General features: G+C 40.4%; 1 protein-coding gene across 1 annotated transcript in view; it reads right to left on the bottom strand.

Annotated features, from left to right (window-relative positions):
* LOC144693864 (ATP-binding cassette sub-family C member 5-like) overlaps nt 1-24,702 on the bottom strand; it is a 137,552-nt gene that overhangs the window by 64,907 nt on the left and 47,943 nt on the right. Inside the window, exons 11-16 of the mRNA XM_078563978.1 lie at nt 23,600-23,947; nt 23,300-23,371; nt 19,646-19,770; nt 16,122-16,194; nt 6,265-6,468; nt 4,292-4,435 (exon numbers count right to left, since the gene is read on the bottom strand). Coding sequence (XP_078420104.1) covers nt 4,292-4,435; nt 6,265-6,468; nt 16,122-16,194; nt 19,646-19,770; nt 23,300-23,371; nt 23,600-23,947 — 966 coding nt within the window. The remainder of the gene's footprint in view (nt 1-4,291; nt 4,436-6,264; nt 6,469-16,121; nt 16,195-19,645; nt 19,771-23,299; nt 23,372-23,599; nt 23,948-24,702) is intronic.

Here is a 24,702-nt window from a genome sequence, read left to right as displayed (position 1 = left end):
CTGTACTTGCTTAAAACCCATCACATCTCTTTTTCTAATTGTGATTAAAGGTCATCGATCTGAAATGTTAACAGTTTCTCTCCCCACAGAAGCTACCAGACCTGAGTATTTCCAGCATTGTCTATCTTTATTTTAGAACCAAGAAAGCTTGATTACTTCAAATTTACCTAATGTAAAATTGACAGAATCCGTTCATGATATTTTTTTTTTAAATCCTTTACAAAGTGAGGCTTTAAACATATGACACACAATGGATCTACTTAATCTAAATATAGAGGAATGTGCTTTTCTCCATGAAGGCTGAATAAAGGGTACAAGATGTTGTCTGCTATTCCACAGTTATTGACTTTTAAAAAATTTTTTAATACTGACTAGTTGAACTCCCAATGTGTTTCACCCAGGGAATTAAGACTGATTCCAGTATACAGGTTTGAAAGCGATGAAATAAATAGGCACAGGAGGGGTTGGCATGGAGCAGTGAGAGATGGAAAGGGAGATGGTGCAGTGGGAAAATAAAATGATGGAGGGGAGGAATCAACTAAGACAGACAAAAGGAGGAAAATAGCAATCGGTAAGTAAAACAATAAGTGAATTAATACAAAGGGTATTAACAGAGCAGCTTCACCTGAGTACAGATTTCACCAGAGTGTTAAGGGAATTCAGTTTAAGTGTGGGAATTTGGTTGAAGTGTGGGAATTCACTGAGGTGTGGATAAGAAGTGCTGCTTTATATATAAAAAAAAACAAATAGGGTTAATTTCGGATGGTGGGCTACGTTATGGCAAAGATTACAGAGATGGCAGGGTAGATGATGCTTTGCAGTTGTAACATGTGGGAGCTGGCAAATTGCAACAAACACATCTGCAGCTGAAGGAATTTTGGCTCAGAGTTGATGAGCTGGAGACTGATCTTCAGACACTGCAATTCATCAGAGAGGGAGAAAGTTGCCTGGACACTGTGGTCCAGATTAAATACTTACATTATAGAATAGAATGAAAGAATGGCAACAGCAGAGAAGACAGCCATTCAGATTCAGAGACAGGAGAGTGGGACTGTGAGTGAGGCAAATATGGGGGTCCAAAAGGGAGCACCGGAGGAGCCTCAGCCCCTGCATTTGTCCAAAAGGTACAAGGTTCCTACAGCCTGTGTGAACAAGATCAGGGACTGCAGGGAGAATGAACAAACTGATCAAAGCTTGATACAGGGGCTATTCAAGGTAAGGGAGCAAAAACAAATGTAGTAGGGGTAGGGGACAATATAGTTAGGGAGTATACACTGTTCTCTGCAGGCAGAAACACGAACCCAAAGGCTGTGCTGCCTGCCCATTGCAAGGGTCGAGAGCATCTCCTCGGGGCTGGAGTGGGAGGGGAAGATCCAGTTGTTGTGTCCACAAAGTCCTACCTGTGTTGTTGCTACCTAAGAAAGAGGTTCTGCTGAGGAAATATAAGCAGTGAGGGGCTAAGTTAAAAGGTAGAACCACAAAATCTCTGGATCACTACCTGAGCCACGAGCAAACTGGGATCGGGTCAATAAGATCAGAGTTGAATGTGTCACTCAAATAACTGGTATATGAAAAACGAGTTCCAATTCATAGGGCACCAGCACCAGTACCAGTACCGGAGATAAAGGGAGCTATTGCACTGGGATAGACTTCACTTCAGTCGGACTGGGAACAATCCCCTGACAAATTAAATAACTATGCTGCAGATAGGGCTTTAAACTAAATAGCTGGGAGGAGAATTCAAGCGAGGGGGTATCTGAAAAGTAAGGACAAGGCAATAGTGCAGAGTTTCAAGAAGGGAATGATAACCAGAATGTAACAGGAAGGAATGAAGTGTACAAACATAAGAATGTACCAGCAACTAGGGTCAGAGTAAGAAAAAAAGGGGTTAAAAAGACAAAATTCAAGTCTCTTTACCTGAATGCACGTATTCAGGTTGGCAAACTGTAACTAGTGGAGTGCTGCAGAGATCAATGCCAGGGCCTCAACTATTTACAATTTGTATTAATGACTCAGATGAAGGGACTGAGCATATTCGAGCCTAATTTGCTGACGATACAAAGGTAGGTGGGAAAGCAAGTTGTGAGCAGGCGACAGTCTGCGAAGGCATAAAGATAGGTTAAGTGAATGAGAAAAAATTTAGCAGATGGAATATGATGTGCGAAAACCTGAGGTTATCCACTTTAGTAGGAAAAATAGAAAAACAAAATATAATTTAAATAAAGAGAGACTACAGAATGCTGCAGTACAATGGGATAATACATTAACACAAAGTTAGCATGCAGGTACAGCAAGTAATTAGGAAGGCAAATGGAATGCTGGCCTTGATTGCGAGGAGGAGTATAAAAATTGGGAAGTCTTGTACAACTGCACATGACATTGGTGACAGCATACCGAGAGTACTCCATACAATTTTGGTCTCCATATTTAAGGATATATTTGTACTAGAGGCAGGTCAGAGAAGGTTCACTAGGTTGACTCCTGGGAGGAAATTGCTGTCCTGAGGAAACGTTGAGCAGGTAAGACCTATACTTTTTGGAGTTTAGAAGAATGAGAGGTGATCTGATTGAAACATAGAAGATCCTGAGGCAGACACAAGGAGGATGCTTCCCCTCAGAGGAATCTAGAACTGCAGGGTATAGTTTCAGAAGAAGTCCATTTTAGACAGAGTGGGGAGGAATTTTTTCTCAGAGGGTCGTGAATCTTTGGAATGCTCTACCCCAGAGAACTGTGCAGGCCGAGTCACTGAATATATTAAAGGGAGAGATGGAAAGATTTTTGAACTACAAGGGAGTCAGGGTTATGGGAAATAGGAATTGGGGTCAGGTCAGATTAGCCATGATCTTATTGAATGGTGGACCAGGCTAGAGGGTCCACATAGCCTACTCTGGGTCCCAGTTCTTATGCTCTTATGAGAAACATCAATTCTCAAGTTTCAGCCTTTAGGCTCAGACTAGAAAATTTTTTCTGCGCCAGGAACTGCGGGATGTATGGTTGATTTCTGTTTCAGCCTAAATTGTTGGTTGCGGGGTGGGGGAGGGTGTACGAGAGAGCAGCTGCAGTTGAAGAGTCCCTGATCAGTGAGGGGAAGATTCCTGCAGACCTAGGGCATGAAGAATTTGTCATACACTTTGTCTGTCCATGGTTTTAGAGTTCTTATCCTGGTCCATCGAGAAGGCCAGACTATTACTATTCAGACTTGCATACTTCAATCCCTTTGTTACTGATAATTCATCTCTTTAATCCATTCTTGGGCATCTGATTGCTCAGCACTGGTTGTTAGTGAAGTAAACTGCTGGCACCTCTGCTTGGTGTGGTGTGGAGTGGGGTTGATTTATGTTTGCCACAATTTATGCTTAGTTGGGAGTGCACTGAAATGTGTTTGGCAAGGGTTAGCGGCGGGGCGGGTGGGTGGCAGAGAAAAAGAGGAGGGGTGTGTATTTGCGTTTCCTCCAGGGTTTGGGTGGGATCAATTTTCTTCAAAGGATGGACAGTTGATCTCTGCTCCCTGGAGAGAGAATGAGAGGTTGTCGCTGTTTTCCCACCAGCTCTGTTCATTGTGGGTTATGTGTTTCCTACTCATTTTGTCGGGGGGGGTGGGGGTGCGTGGGGATGGGGATGGTCGTGGTGGTGGTGGTGTTAGAGGGGAGGCATAGAGGAGGGATTTTCTTTTGCTCAGGAGGGGCTTTTGAACTTTGGTTATTGTTTCATCCAATTTTTTCCACTGTGTTTCGTTGCCATGGAAGGAAGATTTATTCGCTTGATGATTTTGCAAACAAATGTTCCTATTTTATCCTATTTTTCTTCTACCACCCAGTGCAACTTTTTAATCAGTCAGCCTTATTTACTCATTGGTTGCCATGTTGTTTAGTGCAACTGTTACCACTTAAAGAGATTTCCAGAAACCGATTTTCTTCCACCTCCATGAGTCCTTCTATGCTATTACATTTCTGATGACCAGTGGCATTCTTTAAAATACCAAAATACACTTTCCTAGTTTTCATTTTAATGTTTGCTGATCAGTTTTGTTTTGAAACTTCCTATTCTTTATTCTTACACATATCTTGAGTGCCCCGGCCCATAATTTGTTTCCTAAATGGGATATATTGCTTATTTGGGTATAATGGGGCAGCACATAATGGTACAATGTGTACAAGTTAAGATCACAACACCATCTATTAGCATAGTATCTAGAATCTAAAGAACAGCCACCATTTTAACAATTAATAGATCAGAATGCAAAGGTCTTACACATCGTTTGCACTCAAAATGTTTTTAAAAACAAAATTACCTCAACATGTGGCGTGTCTCCCAGCTGTAGATTGTTGAACATTGCTGCATAATCACCATTCAAGATCATTAATTCTTCATGAGACCCCCTTTCAGTTATACAGCCATCCTTCATTAACAGCACCTCATCACAGTCCACCAAATACTGCTCAAGTTAGACAGAGAATCAATTAATCCCTTTATGCATTTTTACAGCTCTCTTACTTAATATTTTGATCAACCACAAGTTTGCAAGTATGTCCAACATTGTGTTCCATAGTTCTATTTTACTGGTTAAGGCCAAATGTAGATTATGGTACAGGCCTATGAACACTATATTAATTCAAATTCTTCTCATCAATCCGCAACAGACATGTTATTTTCTTTTTGCTAAACTGATAAACAAGGCAACTTACCAGCTTGCAATATTTATACATTCACCCCTGCAACTCCAAGTTGCCATATTCTGTTTTCCTGCTTCTTCCTTTCCATCATGGCCCAGAGTCCCTATCCTCCTGTCGACTTCCATTACTATAACAAAAGGCTTTTTCCCCCCAAAACTGAATTTAAATTTGACTTTTGTGAATTTTAACATTTTAAAAATTATAATTACCAGATAACTTTCCTTTGAGACATATTCATTCTTTAAATCAATTTTGACCACTACATAAATGTCAGATTTGCCTTTGACAATCACATTAAAAGAAAAAAAAATGCACTCTTGGCAGTCAGTCTGATTTGAAACAAGCCTACAAGTACATATCCAGAATGAGCAATGAAGGTTATGTGACAATAAAACTAAAATTAATACAGTGCAAATATTACAATGAGCAATGAAATTGATGGAATACCATTTGATTCTAATATACTCGAGCCATATCAGGAGGTAGCTTTGAGAAGGTTTAAAAGACTTCCTCTGCTAAGTTATATCTATCATTGTTCCATGTTCTTCTCAATCTCCATATATAAACTGATGTTACGAAATGCAATTCCAAAACTGGAATGCTGCTCTTTCAAGGAAGCTTATAGTAATTAAGTTTTTTTCACTCTGGGTTGCAACGGCAAGATTGCAATGCCTAGTAAAAGCATGCAAAATACTTTAAGTCACCACACTACAAATGGTCTCAAGCAGATCTTGGCAATTAATGTTTAAGAATTAGCACTCATGAGTTAAGCATGCTGACTTTCGCTGATGGAAAATGCATTAATGCAGATGCCCTTCGCCATTCAATTATCCAAGTACTTCATAACAGGTTGTTCAAAATGAAACTAATGTGTGTCTAGACCAACAAAAATCCTTTATCTAACTATATGATAGATTAATTCCCTGGTACATGCCAACCAGGTAATATTCCCTCGAATGAATTAATTAGAAGCAACAGATAAAATTCTTGCACCAACATTTCCTTCCAATATCACACATTTTTCAAGAGATCCCCAATTATTAGAAACTACTGAGTATTTTGGTGCATAGCAAGGTTTAACATGGGTGCCATTTCCAACCGTCAACTTAAAGGGCAACTCCAAGTTCTGTTACACAAAATTTATCCTTGTAAAGATGAACTCTGTATTTTAAGAGTACAACAATTAATAGCAATTTACATAAAAAACATCATGTTGATCTACAGATTTATTTCTTTTCCCATCAGCATCTTTCTTCTGCAAACATTGAGATTTATACAAGTTGTAATCACAATAAAACATTCTCTTCGTTGTTGCTGATGTGAATGTGGAAAGACCTCTTAACCAGAAAAAATTAATGGAACTATGTCTTGGCAGTCTCAAAAACTCTCTCCTCTCACTCTGACATGCACCAGTTATCAGAAAGAAATTGTGTAACTATACAATGTTCAGCGTATATAATACTGATAAAGCCTGCATTTATCAAAAAATAAAATTCATAATAGGAATCTTAATTCATATTTTGTGTGCCTACTTCAAAGATTCTTGCTATTTCATAACAACAGCAGCTCCTTTACTCATAATGCAAGTTACCTGAAGCTGGTGGGTGATAAAGAGAACAGTTTTCCATTTCAGCTGCTTTTTAATAGCATTGTTAAAGATGTGGTTTCCTACATGAGCATCCAGCGCACTGAGTGGATCATCCAAGATGTAAATGCTCCTGTCACTGTACAAAGCACGTGCCAAACTGATCCTCTGCCGTTGTCCTCCACTCAAATTAGCTCCATGTTCTCCCACCTGAATTCCAACCAAATAGCATTGTACCATTAGGCCACAGAAATAAAATTCTGGCTTCAATGTTAAGTCAGCAATACAAGCATTCTGATTTGAAGATAATCCCCAACTTTACCATAGTTTCAAATGAGTGAACACGTTATCATTCCTGGTTCAATTACTTGTATATTGTCGAGACAAGAATAAACAAAGATTTTTATAGCACTCCATCCTTTTACAATTTCACAATACTTACAGGTGAAAGCTTAACATTAGACGTATAGCTGAAAATGTTCTAAAGCAATGGAGTATTTTCAAATTTCTTTAAACGTTATTGTCTCAATTTGTTAGTCAACATATGAAAAATAGAACAAACTTGCATTTATGTGGCACCTTGCACAACCTTAGGACTTTACAACCAATTAAGTACCTTAGTGGTATAGTCATTGTAAGGAAATCAATTAGAGTTTTTCATTCACCTATTAGTTGTTTTTCTGCAGAAATAATAGCCCGTAACTTCCAAGCTCCCCGACGTCAGATTTGGGGGTACACCAAAGATGCGCTGGTGAATCCCTCTGGGAAGTTCCCAGGCAAGGATTTGCACAACAATTGCCCAGAAGTGCACACTTCCTCTGGACAATTGCACTGTGCTGGAAGCCATCCAAAAATGCAGTTTAAATTGCAAACTTTAGATGGGGTTACATCAATAGTTACTCAGGAAAAGGTAGAAGATTTAAAACCTCTTATAACTTCGAAGTAGCTATTGTAAAGACCCAGGCCGATCCCACGGGATTCTCCCACAACCCTAACTCCCCCCGACATGGGACTCCCCCAACCTGCAAGGAATTTTTTGATGCTGGCCCCAAGCAGCAACAGCAAATGGAAGTGGCAACATAATTTTCAATACCAGGTAACTAGATATTTATTTCTACTAATTTCTGCGGGCCAGCACTTTCCAATGTTAGTTGGAGGTTACGGCCTACTGATGCAGTGGCAATATTACCAAGATAGTTTGATACCTCCAGATCACTGAAGGCCAAACTTGGGATGATTTCTAATAGGTTATGGAGTCCATTCAAGTCTTAAATGATATTACAGCTGGGTATTGCATAGCAGGATAAGAGAAACATTTGAGCACAAGTATGCGCTTTAGCTCAAAGTGACTAAAGATTTATTTTAAAATAAATGATGTCATAAGCATTTTGAACAAAGACCTTTTATCAAAGGATAGGTCAAAGGCCAAAGGAGCATATCCACCACTGGGAAACAACTGCCGAAATTTTCCAGCCCCGCAAACCTCCAACCCCGGGCGGGTTCCCCCATGGCTGGGCCAGTGAGCCATTGAAATCTCCATTCACATCAGCGGGACCAGGAGTTCCCATCGGCGCGAGGGACTGGAAAATCCCAGCCCACGTCTTAGGCATGCATATAAAAAGGTCATGATAGCTGCATTAACTTAGCACCTTTAATGTAAAAACAATCCCCAAGATGTTTCAGAGGTTGAACAAAAGTTTAGAAAGATATGTGAAGAATATCTACAAGATATGTAATCTACCTTCATCTTTCTCACATGTGCCAAATAGTAGTTTTGGCTCAAAAACAAAGCACCAGCTTTTAAACCAAATATAGTTTTATGTGCTGCAATTAAATCTAAACAGCAGTATTTCTCAACTACGAGGATTGCTCCTTGTGGGAATCTTGTACATGCTAATGAGAAACTGTTTGAAAGGTACCAAAGCAGTAGCTGTGGAATGGCTGGAATGACCCTCAACTTGCCTTGTGGCCTTCTTCCTGAAAGATAGTGGTGTAATTACACTTGATCAATAATGTGGCTATCCACTCAATCACCATTTTCCCTCATGTTCTTGCATCAAAGGAAATAAACAGCTGAGACTGCTTAAATTCCACTGTAATAAACTGAGCTTCTTCAAGCATTTATATAATAGAAGGAAAATTGCTGTCTGAATTGTGCAAAGAATGACAAGGCGGCAAATTCATCATTCAAATGCAACTTGGAACGAACCTTAGTTTTAAAAGGTTAGAGCAAGTCCAAAGGGTTGCCAGGCAGAATAACAAAACTTGTGACAGATTTACAAACAGGGCTCAGTCAAAACAACTATGAAGTCTTCTTACACATAAGGAACTTGAAATCATATGTGGGAACATAACCAGTGACCTAAAATAGAACTCAACAAGGTCTTGTTATGCAACGTTTCCAAATAGTTTGTTGAAAATGAGACAGGAATGGGGATATCTAGCAATCCAAATATAAATAGAATCATTAAAGGCCATAGCACAGAAAGAGGCCATTTACCTCACCATGTCTGTTCCAGCTCTATGAAAGGACTATCCAATTAGCCACATTTCCCCGCTCTTTCCCCAAGTTTCTACTGAATCTGCATCCACCTCCCTCAGGTTGTAGATTTTAGATAATAACAACTTACTGCATAGTTTTCTTCCCCTTTATGTTGCCTCAGGTTCTTTTACCAATTACTTTAAATAAATGTTTCTGTGCCCTCTTAGCACTGGAAAAGGTTTCTCAGTCAAAGTGATGATTTTGAACACCTCCATTAAATTACCCCTTAACCTTCTCTGCTATAAGGAGAACAATCCCAGTCTCTCTAATCTCTCCACATAACTGAAGTCCTGCATCCCTGGTACAATTCTAGTAAATATCCCAAGAAAGTAGGAGCACAAGAAATTGGAGCAGGACTAGGCTATGTGGCCCATCAAGCTACTCTGCCATTCAACATGATCATGGCTGATCTTTGGCATCAGTTCCACTTTCTCACCCTCTCCTCATATCCCTTGATTCTCAGAAACCAAAAACCTGTCTGCCTCAACCTTAAATATATTTGATGATGGAGAAACCACAATTCTGAGGTAGAGAATTCCAAAGATTCCAAGTGAAGAAATTTTTCCTCATCTCAGTCCTACATAATCGGCCTCATATCCTGAGGCTGTGCCATGATTTAGATTTCCCAACCAGGGGAAACAACCTCTCAGTATCTATGCTGTCAAGCTCCTTCAGAATATTATGTTTCAAATGAGATCACGTCTCATTCTTCTAAAATCCTGAGAATATAGACCCAATTTGCTTACCCTCTCATCATAGAACATCCTTCTTATCCCAGGGACTAATCTGGTGCACCTTCGTGTGCTGCCTCCAATGCAAGTATATCCTTCCCTAAATGTGGAGACCAACACTGTACACAGTTTTCCAGGTGTGGTCCCACCAAAGCCCTGTGTAACTATATAAGGGCTTCCTAATTCTCTTACAATAAAGGCCAACATGCCATCTACCTCCTTAATTGCTTGCTGTACCTATATAGTAACCGTGTTCCTTGTACGAGTACACCCAAGTCCCTCGTAACATCAACATTTACAAGTTTCACACCTTTTCAAAAAATATTCTGCTTTCCTATTCTTAAGTGAATAACCTCACACTTCCCCACATTATACTCCATCTGCCAAACTTGTTGCCCACTCACTTAACCTGCTCATATCTGTCTGCAGCCTTTGTGTTCTTCTTACAGCTTGGCATTCTTACCTAGCTTTGTGTGGTATCTTAGATACATTACTCTCTGTCTCTTCGTCTAAGTCATTAATATAGATTGCAAATAGCCAAGGACCAAGCACTAACTCGTGCGGCACTCCACTAGTCACAGCTTGCCACGTGAAAATGCCCCATTTATCCTCACACTTTATCTACTGTCCGTTCACCAGTCTTCTATCTGTGCTAATGTATTACCCCAACTCCAAGAGCCCTTATCATGTGTATCAACCTTGTGTGTGCCACCTTATCAAATGTCTTTTGAAAAATACAAATACGCAACATCTACTGGTATACAACATCCTACCGGTTGCATCCTTAAAAAACTCTAATAAATTTGTAAATCACAATTTTCCTTTTGTAAAACCATGTTGACTTTGTCTGGTTATGTTATGATTTTCTAAGTGTATTGCAAAGACTTGCTTAATAATAGATTTTAGCACTTTGACTGATGTCAGTCTAACTGGCCTGTAGTTCACTTGTTTCTATATTGCTAACTACCAATCTGCTGGGATCATTCTAGAATCTAGGGAATTTTGGAAGATCATAGCTGCAGAGATAGATAGATGTACAGGCTAACTCTTAGAATTCTAGGATGTAGGCAATTGTCCCTTGTTTCTCCAGTGCTTTATCTCTGTTGCTATTAATTATCTTACTTTCCTCTCTCTTTTTAGCACCTAGGTTACCCTCTATTTCTGGTATATAACTTGTATCTTCTACTGTGAAGATAGACAAAATATTTTTTCAATGTCTCTGTCATTTCCTCATTCTCCATGTTAATTTCTTCTGTCTCTGCTTCTAAGGGACCAACATTTACTTTAGCTACTCTCCTTTTTATATACTTGCAAAAGCTCTCAACATCTGTTTTTATATTCTTGTCTAGTTTACCATTTTTTCCCCCCATTTTTAATCAGCTTTTTGCAACCTCTCCAAGGTCATCGCATCCTTCTTGAAGTGTGATCCCCAGAACTGGCCACAGTACTCCAGTCGAGGCGGCCGAACCAGTGTTTTATACAAGTTTAATATAACTTGTTTTTATACCCTCTATTGTGCCTGTATTTATACAGCAAAGGAACCAGTGTCTTTTTAAACAGCTTTCTCAACTTGTCCTGTCACTTCTAAAAATTTGTGTACCTACTCAGAGCTCTCTGTTCCTGCACAACCTGTAAAATCTTCTCAGCATTAAATTTAATTTGCCACGTGTCGGTCAATTTCACCAGTTTGTGCCCTCCTGAAGACTGTCACTATTCTCTTCATTGTTTACCACATTTCTGAGTTTCATGTCATCTACAAGCTTTGAAATTTTTTAAAAATTCATTCATGGGATGTGGGAGTCACTGGTAGGCCAGCATTTATTACCGATCCCTAATTGCCCTTGAGGTGGTGGTGGAGAGCTGCCTTCTTGAACTGCTGCAGTCCATGTAGTGTAGGTACACCTGTAGTGTAGGTACACCCACAGTGCTGTAAAGGAAGTAGCTCCAGGATTTTGACCCAGCTGCAGTGAAGGAATGGCAAAAAATTCCAAGTTAGGATGGTGAGCAGCTTGGAGGGGAACTTCCAGGTGGTGGTGTGCCCATGCGTCTGCTGCTCTTGTCCTTCTAGATGGTAGAGGTTGTGGGTTTGGGAGGTGCTGTTCCAAGGAGCATTTGTGAATTCCTGCTGTGCATCTTATAGGTGGTACACACTGCTGCCAATGTGCGTTAGCGGTGGAAGGAGTAAATGTTTGTGGATGGGGTGCCAATCAAGCGGACTGCTTTTGTCCTGGGTGGTCTCAAGCTTCTCGAGTGTTGGAGTGGCACTCATCCAGGCACGTGGAGAGTATTCCATCACACTCCTGATATATGCCTTGTAGGTGGTGGACAGACTTTGGGGAGTCAGGTGGTGAGTTCTTGCTGCAGGATTCTTAGCCTCTGACCTGCTCTTGTGGCTGCAATATTATACGGCTAGTCCAGTTCAGCTTCTGGTCAACAGTAACTCCTTGGATGTTGAGAGTGGGGGATTCAGTGATGGTAATGACACTGAATGTCATAGGGTGATGGTTAGATTCTTTCTTGTTGAAGATAGTCATTGCCTGGCACCTGTGTGGCACGGATGTTACTTGGCATTTGTCAGCCCAAGTCTGGATATTGTCCAGGTCTTGCTGCATTTGGACATCGACTGCTTCAGTATCTGAGGAGTCGTCAATGGTGCTGAACATTGTGCAATCATCAGCAAACATCCCCACTTCTGACCTTGATGGAAGGAAAGTCATTGATGAAGCAACTGAAGATGGTTGGGCCTAGGACACTACCCTGAGGAACTCCTGCAGTGATATCCTGGAACTGAGATGACTGACCTCCAACAACCACAACCATCTTTCTTTGTGCTGGATGAGACATCAACCAGTGGAGTGTTTTCCCCCTGATTCCCATTGACTTCAGTTTTGCTAGGGTTCCTTTATGCCACACTTGGTCAAATGCTGCCTTGATGTCAAGGGCAATCACTCCCACTTCATCTCTCGAGTTCAACTCTTTTGTCCATGATTGAATCAAGGCTATAACGAGGTCAGGAGCTGAGTGACCCTGACAGAACCCAAACTGAGCATCAGCGAGCAGGTTATCGCTAAGCAAGTGCCGCTTGATAGCAGTGTTGATGACTCCTCCCATCTACTGATGATTGAGAGTAGACTGATTAAGCGGTAATTGGCCGTGTGTGTTCAGGACATACATGGGCAATTTTCCACATTGCTGGGTAAATGCCAATACAGTAGCTGTACTGCAACAGCTTGGTTAGGGGCACAGCTAGTTCTGAAGCACAGGTATTCAATACTATTGCTGGATTATTGTCAGGTCCCATAGCTTTTGCAGTATCCAGTGTCTTTTGCCATTTCTTGGTATCACGAGGAGCAAATCAAATTGGCTGAAGACTGGCATCTGTGATGCTGGGGGCCTCCAGAGGAGGCCAAGATGGATCATTCACTTGTCACTTCTGGCTGAAGATTGTTGTGAATGCTTCAGCCTTATCTTTTGCACTGATGTCCCCATCATGGAGAATAGGGATGTCTGTGGAGCCTCCTCCTTGTTTAACTGTCCACCACCATTCACAACTGGATGTGGCAGGACTTTAGAACTTAGATTGGACCTGTTAGTTGTGGAATCATTTAGCTCTCCCAACGCTTGCTGCTTATGCTGTTTGGCAAGCAAATAGTCCTGTGTTGTAGCTTCACCAGGTTGACACCTCATTTTTAGGTATGCAGGTGCTGCTTCTGGGATGACCTTCTGCACTCTTCACTGAACCAGGCTTTATCCCCTGGCTTGGTAGTAATGGTAGAGTAGCGGATATGCCAGGCCATGAGCTTACAAGTACTTGGTTGAGTACAATTCTGCTGCTGATGGCCCACAGTGCCTCATGGATGCCCAGTCTTGAGATGCTAGATCAATTCAAAATCTATCCCATTTAGCATGGTGATAGTACCACACCACAGGATGAATGGTATTCTCAATGTGAAGACGGGATTTCATCTCTACAAGGACTGTGTGGTGGTCAATCCATAAGACCATAAGACATAGGAGCAGAAATTAGGCCTTTCGGCCCATCGAGTCTGCTCCGCCATTCAATCATGGCTGATAAGTTTCTCAACCCCATTCTCCCGCCTTCTCCCCATAACCTTTGATCCCCTTACCAATCAAGAACCTATCTATCTCAGTCTTAAATACACTCAATGACCTGGCCTTCACAGCCTTCTGTGGCAATGAATTCCATAGATTCACCACTCTCTGGCTAAAGAAGTTTCTCCTCATCTCTGTTCTAAAAGGTCTTCCCTTTACTCTGAGGCTGTGCCCTCGGGTCCTAGTCTCTCCTACTAATAGAAACATCTTCCCCACGTCCACTCTATCCAGGCCTTTCAGTATTCTGTAAGTTTCAATCAGATCCACCCGTATCCTTCTAAACTCCATCGAGTATAGACCCAGAGTCCTCAAACGTTCCTCATATGTTAAGCCTTTCATTCCTGGGATCGTTCTCGTGAATCTCCTTTGGACCCTCTCCAGGGCCAGCACATCCTTCCTGAGATACGGGGCCCAAAATTGCTCACAATGTTCTAAATGTGGTCTGACCACAGCCTTATAAAGCCTCAGCAGCACATCCCCGCTTTTATATTCTAGTCCTCTCGACCCTTCAGTGCTTCCTCCATGTGGTGTTCAACATGGGGGAGTACTGATTCATCAGCTGAGTCGAAGGGGGGGTGGCTTTGGTAATAAGAAGGAGGATCCCTTGCACACGTTTGACCAGATGTCATGAGACTTCATAGGGTCTGGAATCGATGTTGAGGACTCCTTGGGCAATTCCTTCCTGACTGTGTACCACTGTGCTACCGCATCTGCTGGGTCTGTCCTGCAGGTGGACAGGGCATACCCGGGGTGGTGATGCTGGTATCTGGGACATTATGTGTAAGGTATGATTCTGTGAGTATGACTATGGCAGGCTGTTGCTTAACTATCTATAAGACAGCTCTCCCAATTTTGGCACAAGCCCCCAGATGTTATTAAGAAGGACTTTGCAGGGTTGACAGGGCTGAGTTTGCCGTTGTCGTTTCTGATGCCTTGGTCAATGCTGGGTGATCCGTCTGGTTTCATTCCTTTTAGACTTTTTAGCAGTTTGACACAACTGAGTGGCTTGCTAGGCCATTTCAGAGGGCATGTAAGAGTCAGCCATAGTGCTGTGGGTCTGGAGTCACATGGAGGCCAGGTAAGGACGATAGATTTCCTAAAGGACATTAGATTATGCAGTTGCGCAAAGCTGAATTTGCCTACGTGAAATCAAATAAAATTAGGTTTTAAACCAATATGGTAGGGAAGGTACTTCAGAATATGCAAATCAAAAGAAACACACTAACTAATTACACAGAATACCATTACACAGACTTTTTCCATTTGTACTGTAACCATTATTCTTGGTTCTATCCACAGCTTGGGTCACTCGCCTCCCTGCCAGAAGGCTTTGGTTCAAACCCTACTCTTTCACTTTAACAGCTAGCCATCACTTCAGAGCAGTCCAGAGGGAATGCTGCATTTTTGGAGGGACAACCTTCAGAATAAGACATCATTTACATCTTCAGGTGGACACGAAGGGTCCAATGGTACTATTCAAAAAACAGCAAGGTTCATGTCACGTTTATTGTTTCTCCCTCAACCATATCGCTCAACAAAAAAGTAATCTATTGGTCTTTCAACTGATTTATATCCAATCAGCTGCCGTGTTCGCCTATATAAGGTTATTGTTTTTAAAAACTTAATTGTAATGTGCCTGAGGAAATTATGAGATTCTATATTATTCCACAAGTGCTTTCTTCTCTAATGGATAGCTTGCATTAATTAACTGATTGATGTTAGGGATCCTGACTAATAACTTTCAATAGCCAGGCCATCAAAAGAAATGTTTTTGCATTTGGTGCAACATTTGGTCCTGCCCAAGCAAGGCAAGGGAAATATTCTGGGTCTGCAATAAAATCTGTCTCTATTTAAAAACCATAAACATTTACAGCAGAGGGTCATTTGCAACAACAACCTTTATTTATACTGTACCTTTAACATTAAAAAAAATTTCAAGGCGTTTCACAGGAGCTTTACAAAACAAAGTATGACACTGAGCCCCATAAGGAGATATTAGGTCAGAAGAAAAAAGCTTGATCAAGGTGGTATGTTTTAAGGAGTGTCTTAAAGGAGGAAAGTGGAGTAGAGAAGCCCAGAGGTATAGGGAGGGAATTCCAGAGATTGGGGCAACTGAAGGCACAGCCACCAATGGTGGAGCAATTATAATTCGGAATACACAATACAATTTAGAGCAGCGCAGATATCTGGGGGGTTGTGGGGTTGGAGGTGATTACAGAGATAACAAGGGGCAAGGCCATGGAAGGAAGGATGAGAATTTTCAAGTCAAGACATTGCTTCATGGAAGCCAATGTAGGTCAGTGAGCACAGAGGTTTAGGGGAACTGGATTTGGTGCAAGTTAAGACACGCGCAGATGGCTTTGGAATGACCTCAAGTTTACAGAAAATTAATATTATTTCATATTGTGTAAAATGTAAGTAAATTAGCAGTTAAATACGCAACATAGCTAGATTAGAAACACTAGTACTTATCATACCTCTGTCATATCCCCATGGGGTAATATTGCAAGATCCGGTCTCAGGCAGCACGCAGCAAGCACATTGTTGTATCTGGGTTGAGGACAGAGCTACTTTAGTCGCACTTAATAAATTAAATTTCAGTGAAGAACAGCCACAGGTCAACAAAGATTTCTGATATTCACAAATACAGGTTAAATACTACACTTCAAAAAAATCACTAATAAATCAGGTCAAATATTAACAGTTGCCAAGTATTAAAGCATTAATGCAACAAGCAGCAATTCTTAAGCTATAATTTTTTTTTTAGGGTAGCAATTAGCACTTTTAAAAATCACTGGATCGCATGCTTGTAATAATGCAGCAGTGTTGAATTGTTTAAAGCTTCCAGTTTCCAAATAACGCAAGGCAAGTTACAATATTTTAATGGTGTTATCACAGACTTATCAGATTACCTGGCAAGTCTAAATCAAAAATAAGTATTTTGAATAAAAACAATGATTGACCAATGGCACGTTATGAAATGGACTTTATAGATGATGTGCAAAATAACAATCAAATCCAATGACAAAAATTATTTTTAATTTTGAAGTTCATAGATTAGTTTAATGAAATAAATAGAAGCCTGAAATCTGCAAAATTCTACATGAATAAATTTATAACCACCCGTCATATTGACCTGTGGTTCTTCAAATTGAGAATTCAAAGCTTAAATTTCATGGCAACCATGTTACTGGCTGCATAATCAAGATCTGTGCACTATCTACAGGGAAACCCACAAAAAATGGACTTCTTAAAAGAACAGGTGTTAGATGGTTATCTTTGCCTTGAAGGGCAAACAGGAACAATGTTCATCATTTGGGTGCTTCTGTTCCAGTGGGTATGTAGGTGACTGCTACCGTGATCTGCACCCAGAAGGTTCTGCTGCAAACAGGATAGGATGCCGCAGATGATTGGGATCAAGGTTTCCCCTCCTGGCATTTTCTATCTGCCTCTGAAATGTACTTGCTTTTGAAGGAGGCCGCACTGCTTTTTCATTTGGTTGTGCTAGTTGCACAATCCTGGGCAAGCTTGTTCCAGTACTCAAAGTCAAAACTCTTAAGGAAAGCCTTCAGAGAGTCCTTGTAGTGCTACCTTTGACCACAATGAGTGCATCCCAGACTCAAGCTCTCCATAGAAGATTCACTTTGGTAGACAAGTATCAGGCATTCTGGCTACTTGACCAGCCTAACTCAGTTGCGACTGTTTCAATATATAGCATCAATGCCTGGCATTCCAGCTCGGGTGAGCAATTCCGTGTCTACTATTTTTCCCTGCCATCTGATCTTCAGAAGCTTCCGAAGGCAGCTCAAGTGAAAGTGATTGAGTTTCTTGGCATGATATTGGTACACAGTCCAAGTCTAGCATGCACACAGCAGAATGGGCAGGACTATTGTTCCATTGACTTTCAGTTTGGTAGATATGATGTCTAAACTACGTGCAAAGAAGTGCAGTCCAAAGAGTTGTTTCATTTTGAAAGTTAGAGCTAAACTAGTTTAAAAGCATTCAGTGAACCCTGAAAGGCTACGTTGGCATGCAGATGGGTGGAGTTTAAGAGTCTCTCTGTTTTCAATTTATCTGTGTTTGCGCTGGGGGAGTAAGTGTTCTGAAGCAGGGGAAGAGGCTCAATACCAAAATGTTGCTGCTCTTAGTAGGCTCCAGGCAGTTAGTGCTCAGAAGTTTTGGGGAGCTGAGAAGGTGGTGGAAGGTCACTGGTTCCATGCTGGAGAGGGTTAGGGCTCAGAAGTAGCCCTGAGAGCCATTTATAGCTTGGTGCAGATGGAGACTGGAGTTCAGAGAAAGCCGGGGTATTACCAGTTTAGTGAAACTAGTAGTTTGCAAGATTTGGAATTGTGCTGGTAATTAGAGGCAGGAGTGCAGCTTTGTGAATCCCATGGAACGCAGTCCTTGGAAGAGAGATTGAACCATCGGGAGGTAAGCAGTCGTTGAGGCAGTCTGAATCGGAGAGGCTTTGAAGGAATTCAGAGGCTAGAACTTAGAAAGTGAAAAATTGAAATTCCTCATCAGGGAGACAGAGTTTTAATGAGATATTGTGACTCACAGTGGTCACTGACATCTGGATGAGTTGCTGAGAAATATGTGGTATCTGACTTGGGCGCATCTGCCATTTAACACGCAGTGTGGTGTGTTCAACAGGCAGTTTGCCTGTTAATTCATATTGCCTCATGTTAATTCTGAATGTTAGAGTATAAGATAGATATTGTAAATAGTTTTACTTCTCTGACTTAATATAGTAAAATTTATTTTGTTTGTTTAAAACCATGGAATCTTGTAGCTTTTTTCTCCTAGTGGGTAACTGGGATTTCAAACTGTGTCTAAACAAAATGATACTGGTCCCTAACAGGTTGTTAAGATTCACTTTGGTAGACAAGTATCAGGCATTCTGGCTACTTGACCAGCCTAACTCAGTTGCAACTGTTTCAATATATAGTGTCAATGCCTGGCATTCCAGCTCGGGTGAGCAATTCCATGTCTGGAACTGGTACAACCAGATCATAACAGATTGTTAAGCCAATTAATGGGTGTCTGGCCAACTTGTAAATTCTGCGGCCTGGAGAAGGCTGTGTTTCATGTTATTGTAGGATGTGAGAGGGTGCAGCACTCTTCTGTTATCGGAGGAGACTGTTCCTCAATTTCTGGCTGCATGCTCTTGATTTTTTTGGTCATCCGGTGTGGAGGCAAACAGGCAGATCAGGAGACCTCATTGTGGGACTGCACCTTGGCCTGGCTAAGAGTAGGTCCTGGTAGCCAACAGTTTAGGGGGTTGACTGCCTGCCTCCTTTTCCACAGCTATGCCCATGTCCTGCATCTCCCTACGCCCTGGAGAGGGAGCATGTGGTGTCTGCCAGTACAGCTCAGGCCTTCCAAGACCAGTGGGCAGCAGGAGGACCCGATTGCATCACCATCCCCAGGAACATCACTTTAAACTATCCTCTGAGGTTTTGGTTTTTCTGTGACAATTTTTCAGTGGTGGCTCTTTCAGAAGAAGCACACCTAGTTACTGGCAGCTTTCTGGTTGGATCAAAAGTAGTTTCAAACTTGAACCTCATTTGCCTACAGTAGACTGGAATAAGCCAAAGGTTCTGGCACAGTTAGAGGATGCTTACAAACTAAGCAATATAAATTCAACATCCTGCCTAAATATTTCACCATGTATTGTTGATACTTCCAGTCCTCCTTCCTTTTTTCATTTGAAAGGAAAATTATGCATGAATTTACTAATACTTCACTTACTGCAATTATTAAAACTCTTCCCAGTCACAATGTTCAAGAAGTCTTGGAGTCAAACTTAATTAGTACCTTATGATTAGTATTTACACAGCTGTAACAGCAGACTACTTCATAAAATCCTGCACCATCTAATTGAGTTTCCCCTTCTCCATATCAGCTGCACATTTTTTCTTTTGTCCAAGTAACTCACTGACACCATTACACTTGGAATATTTACATATTTTACCAACATTTTTCATTTCTAAATTCTTACCTTTCTTCATTGAACGATTTGCTAAACAGAATATTCTCTCTAACAGTGGCACTTCGAATCCATGCTTGTTGGGCCACATAAGCAAAATCTCCATCAACTGCAATACTTCCTTCCATCAGGGTCATCTGGAATATCAATGAAAAGTCATGTTTCTTTTCATGTGGGGGTGGGGTGAGGGAGGTGGGGAAGAGAAGTGGGGCAAGCAAGTAAAGGAGCAAAAAAAAAAATACCCGCTATCTTACAATCACAATATTTTCCATTCACTTTTGTCTTCTCCAGGTTTCTTTTCCCATCCCATAGATACTACATCTCCTGCTCCTGAGGACAAAGGTATGCTTTCATCTATGCCACTCATACCAGCCACCTAAAGTGTAACTACCTAGCACCACAGCACTCTGTTCCAAAGCATTCTTAAACTTCCTTAATTCAAGGATTTAAAGAAAGGCATTATAAACATTCTGTGTAATCCTAGAACATTAAAAATGTGCATTTCTAGCAAAGGCTGCTGGATAGCAGTCAATTTTGGCCCTGATTTTAACCCATTTAAAACTTGTTCACTTATTCAGAGTTAAAATCGACCCAAAGAGTGGTCTATAGTTCCTCTACTATCACTGCAATTGAGATTGACTAACTCGGTAGGATTGGAGATCAAACCATAGGGCCTTCTTGATCCCTACAGTTAAACTGTTCATTGCCATAATCATCTGAACTGTCAAGTGCTTAATAATTGATCTGTCACTGGAAGTGGAAACCTTGCTGATGGCAGTTAGTCTGTAAGCAAGATCATTACATTTGCTGAGGGAGCACGTTTGCTGTAATGGTTGAAAAGATGAGAATCTTTTACTCCAAAGTTATTTCATAAGCAACAATGAAGGAGAAACCAAACGTATGAAACAAAATTTTGCAGATTTTACAATGAAGTCAGTTAGTCCTTTACCTCTCTCCCTGAAAGACAAGTCAACCAGTGCTACTCATGTTTCTTAAATCTGGAATACCATTTCTGAACAAACAAGCTTTAAAAATTGTCAACTGACTCTCAGTCCCAGAGATTGTTCCACAAATACATTTAACATTTGGTGCCAAAAGTGTTCTTTTTCTAACCTGTAACAACGTAAATTTTTTTCCTGGAATCATGCAGCCCACTGTGCCTGTAGACTCTTTAAAAGACCTACCTAACTAGTCCCACTCCTCTGTTCTTTCCATATAGCCTTGCAAACATTTCCTTTTCTAAGTTCATATCAGATTCCCTTTTGAAAGTTACCATTGCATCTGCTTTCAAAACCCACCAATCTTGAATTTCTATTTTATTATCTAAATTAAATTACTTGCTTATCATTCATGATTTTATAAAATGTTTCCCCCCCGCCAGTCTTTCCCCCAGGAAAAGCAATTTTACGCTGTCCAAATTTCTTCATTATTTAGCTAGCATAATCCTGTTCACTTTTCTTTGAACTATTTCTAATGCATCAATATCCTTTTTAAAGCAGAACAACCAAAGCTGCAAACCATACTCCAGATTTGACCTCACTATTTCTGTTTAAGGCAAAGTTAACTTGTTCTGACATAAGGCAACGACCTCCAGACCCATTCCCATACTTAATTTTATTTTTTTTAAATAGTTATCTTATACTGACCAGATGCTTCAAGCAATGATCTATGATTGCTCCCTAAATTCTTTTCAGCCTATGCCAATTAATATCTTTTCACATTATACAACCCTTTTGCAATATCCACCATGCTACATTTATCGTTCTGCATTATTCCAGCAATTTACATACTTGATCCATTTTATAAAAAAATTTCAACTCATTCTTTGTCTACTTATTTAGCTTTGTCTTATCAAATGGATCGTGAACACGGACATCCTCTTCAATATCGTGCATAAATGTTATGAGCGACAAAGTTCTAGATTCCGGTGGGCCACCAATGATTACTTTGTTCCCCGGACAAAGCAGCATCACTTATCAATAACCTTTGTTACTTGTTAAGCCAATGTTCACTATTCCACAAATCTTAACTTTCCCTAGTCGTCTTGCAAGAGCAGCTTTATTGAATGCTGTTTGAAGTGCCAAATAAACTGCATCTAATGGATTAGTAATCAAGCAGCCTGGACTCATAGTTCAAAGTTTAAACACCACCATGGCAGCTAGGAATTTAAACTAAATTAGTTAACTAAAATCAGGAATAAAAAGCTAAAATCAGTAATGGTGACCTTCTAGAGCTAAATTCATTAAAGCTCATCTGGTTCATTAATGTCCTTTAGGGAAGTAAATCTGTCATCCTTATCTGGTCTGGCCTAGATATCATTCCAGACCCACAGCAACGTGGTTGATTCTTCACTGTCCTCTAAAATAGCCCAGCAAGCCACACAATTGTATTCAAGAAGGTGTCTCGCTGCCATATTCTCAACTGCAATTAGGGATGAGCAATAAATATTGGCCTTATCAGCTAAATCCACATCCCATGAATTAATTAAAAAAAACCCCGTCACCTCTTCAAATAATTTCAGTGGGCTTGTCAGAGGTGACTTGGATTACTTCTAAAATTAAACTGTTTGTTCCCCAGGCTCTTTAGATATTTATTTACAGCATTTTTATATAATGTTTTCAGTTCCAGAGTGCTGGTATAACCCATCTGTAATTACCAATCACATAAAATAACATGAAGAATTACAAGGACAATTGATTCCATGATTAAATTACTCATCCACTGTATGCTTAATTCTTGTTGATGCAGGATTAAAAATGTTTACATTCAAAGCCAGGACAATGATGAAAATCTTTTACGAAGGATGTGAAGATAATTGTGGAGTTGTCATATATAAAAGCTCCAAGAGTTTAGAGGTTGAAGGAGCAATGGACCCGAGGGTGTGTTTGCACAAATCACTGAAGGTGGTAGGGCAAGTTGAGAATGTGGTTAATAAAGCATACACAATTCTGAGCCTTACAAATAGGGGCGCTGAGTACAAAAGCAAGGAAGTTTTGATAAGCCTGTATAAAATATTGGTCAGCCTCAGCTCGAACACTGGGACATTAGGAAGGATGTGAAGGCATTAGAGAGGGTGCAGAAAGGATTCATGAGAGTGGTTTGAGGAGTGAGGAATTTTAGTTATGTGGATAGATTTGAGAAGTTGAGCCTGTTCTCCTTGGAGATGAGGAGATTAAGAGGAAATTTGATATAGGTGCTTAGAATCATGAGGAGTATGGACAAAGGAGGCAAGGGAAAAACTGTCTGTGTTGGCGGAATATTCAAGAACCTGAGGGCACTGATTTTAAATGAATGGCACAAGCAGCAACGCCAACACAAGGGAAAGGTTTTGTACCTAGCAAGTGGTTAGGATCTGGAATGCACTGCCTCACAGTGTGGCGGAGACATTTTCAATTGAGGCCTTCAAGAGAGAATTGGATAATTAACTGAAAAGAAAGCATTGCAGAACAACAGGAAAATGGCAGGGGAGTGGGTCTAAATTATTTGCTTTACAGAGAATTGTCACGGATACAATGAGGTGAATGGTCTCCTTCTGCGGTGTAACCATTCTATAATTATCTACCATTTTGTACATTTAGTCCAAAAGCAGTTTTAAAAATGCAAATCAATATGACTATTTGATAATCTGTAAAACATTTAGTGAGTCAAAACTTTAAGATACATCACCTGTCCCAAAACAGCAGAAATCAAGGATGTTTTGCCAGTTCCCACACTGCCACAGATTCCAACAAGCTTCTCCTGTCAGAAATTATATTGACCAATTCTTAGTACTTCAGCTACAGGCATTGTTGATAAGCACAGGTTTGAAAAATGAATTTTCTTTAGCATGAAATTAGAATTTCACAGTGAATTAGACGGCAAGATCTTGTAATTTATGTAATTGGGTTAAATATTTAAAAATAAAAATGTAAAATATTATAAATCCTCATTTCCTGTGACAAATTACCTTTGGAAATTTTTTCTTACCTTTTGTATGCGAAGGTTGATATTGTACAGAGTTTTTTGTAGTCTGGGATTGGTCAAAGAAGTCCCTTTATTTTCATCTGGGCTGGGTTGTTCATCACTGTCTATTAGAAGATGTCCATTCTGTTCAGTTAGTGGACCATTTTGCACATTCTGCTGTATTTTCTTTTTCTCTTTCTTCACTTTGGTATCTCGCTGGTCTTTTTTCAACTTGGGAGTCATCTTGGGTGAAGACTGAGCACTGGATTCTGGGCAGTCCCAAGCCAGAGTAGCACTTTTCAGCTCTATGGCGATTTGAGAACATTCTGGCTTTTTTCTTATGATGTGAAACTCTTCCATTAGAAATAAACTCTGAACAGGTTGAAGAGGTGTAAAGTTATGACATCTGGTCAATGGAGGTTAAGCCAATGGCACAGGCAGCAATACACAGCAGCAGGCTAAAGAAGAAGCTTCTGAAGAGCAAACGGAGCTCATTAGTAGCAACTAAATCCAGGCCCAATTACAGCCTGGCAAGACTCAAATGGATGGAACGTAATTAAAAATGATAGACTCATGTTGGTTTTTGTTCATTATAATAAAGTAGTAACTCATGCTTAAAATGTATTAAGAGCTCTGCTCTTATAACAAAACTTTTTTTTTTAAAGTGAATTATTAGCAAAAATATATATATTTAAAATAATTTATTTCTGTCATTGTGCTCAACGTGCAGAATCTTAGGGCTATGTAATGGAACATTTTCCCTCAATGCCCAGTACCAACTCAAAGCACTCTGCCACATGAACAGCAAACTCTCTGTTCTGCCCCATAATGTGGCTCAACAGTGACTGAAAAAAGACCTCCTAGCCCACTATAGTGCCATTTTAATTTAACACATAAGACATTCTTACTTTCTTTGTTTTCAGTGTATTATCAGGCTGCCAATTTACAGGTGACAAAATCAATCAAATTCCACTTTTTTTACATGATGTTATGGGATTTTCACTGTTCTGGACAAGTGTTAAGACATTTATATTGGTAGTAGGCTACCAAGAGCCTATATTCTTATTCAGCCCCCTCATCAGCAAATCTCAAGTGAGAATAACCATCTTATCCACCCTTTCTCAGGT

This window comes from Cetorhinus maximus, chromosome 19 (assembly GCF_964194155.1).
Source record: "Cetorhinus maximus chromosome 19, sCetMax3.hap1.1, whole genome shotgun sequence".
Taxonomy (NCBI): Eukaryota; Metazoa; Chordata; class Chondrichthyes; order Lamniformes; family Cetorhinidae; genus Cetorhinus; species Cetorhinus maximus.
The sequence above is the reverse complement of the archived record's forward strand: the minus strand, read 5'-3'. Positions and strand labels throughout refer to the sequence as shown.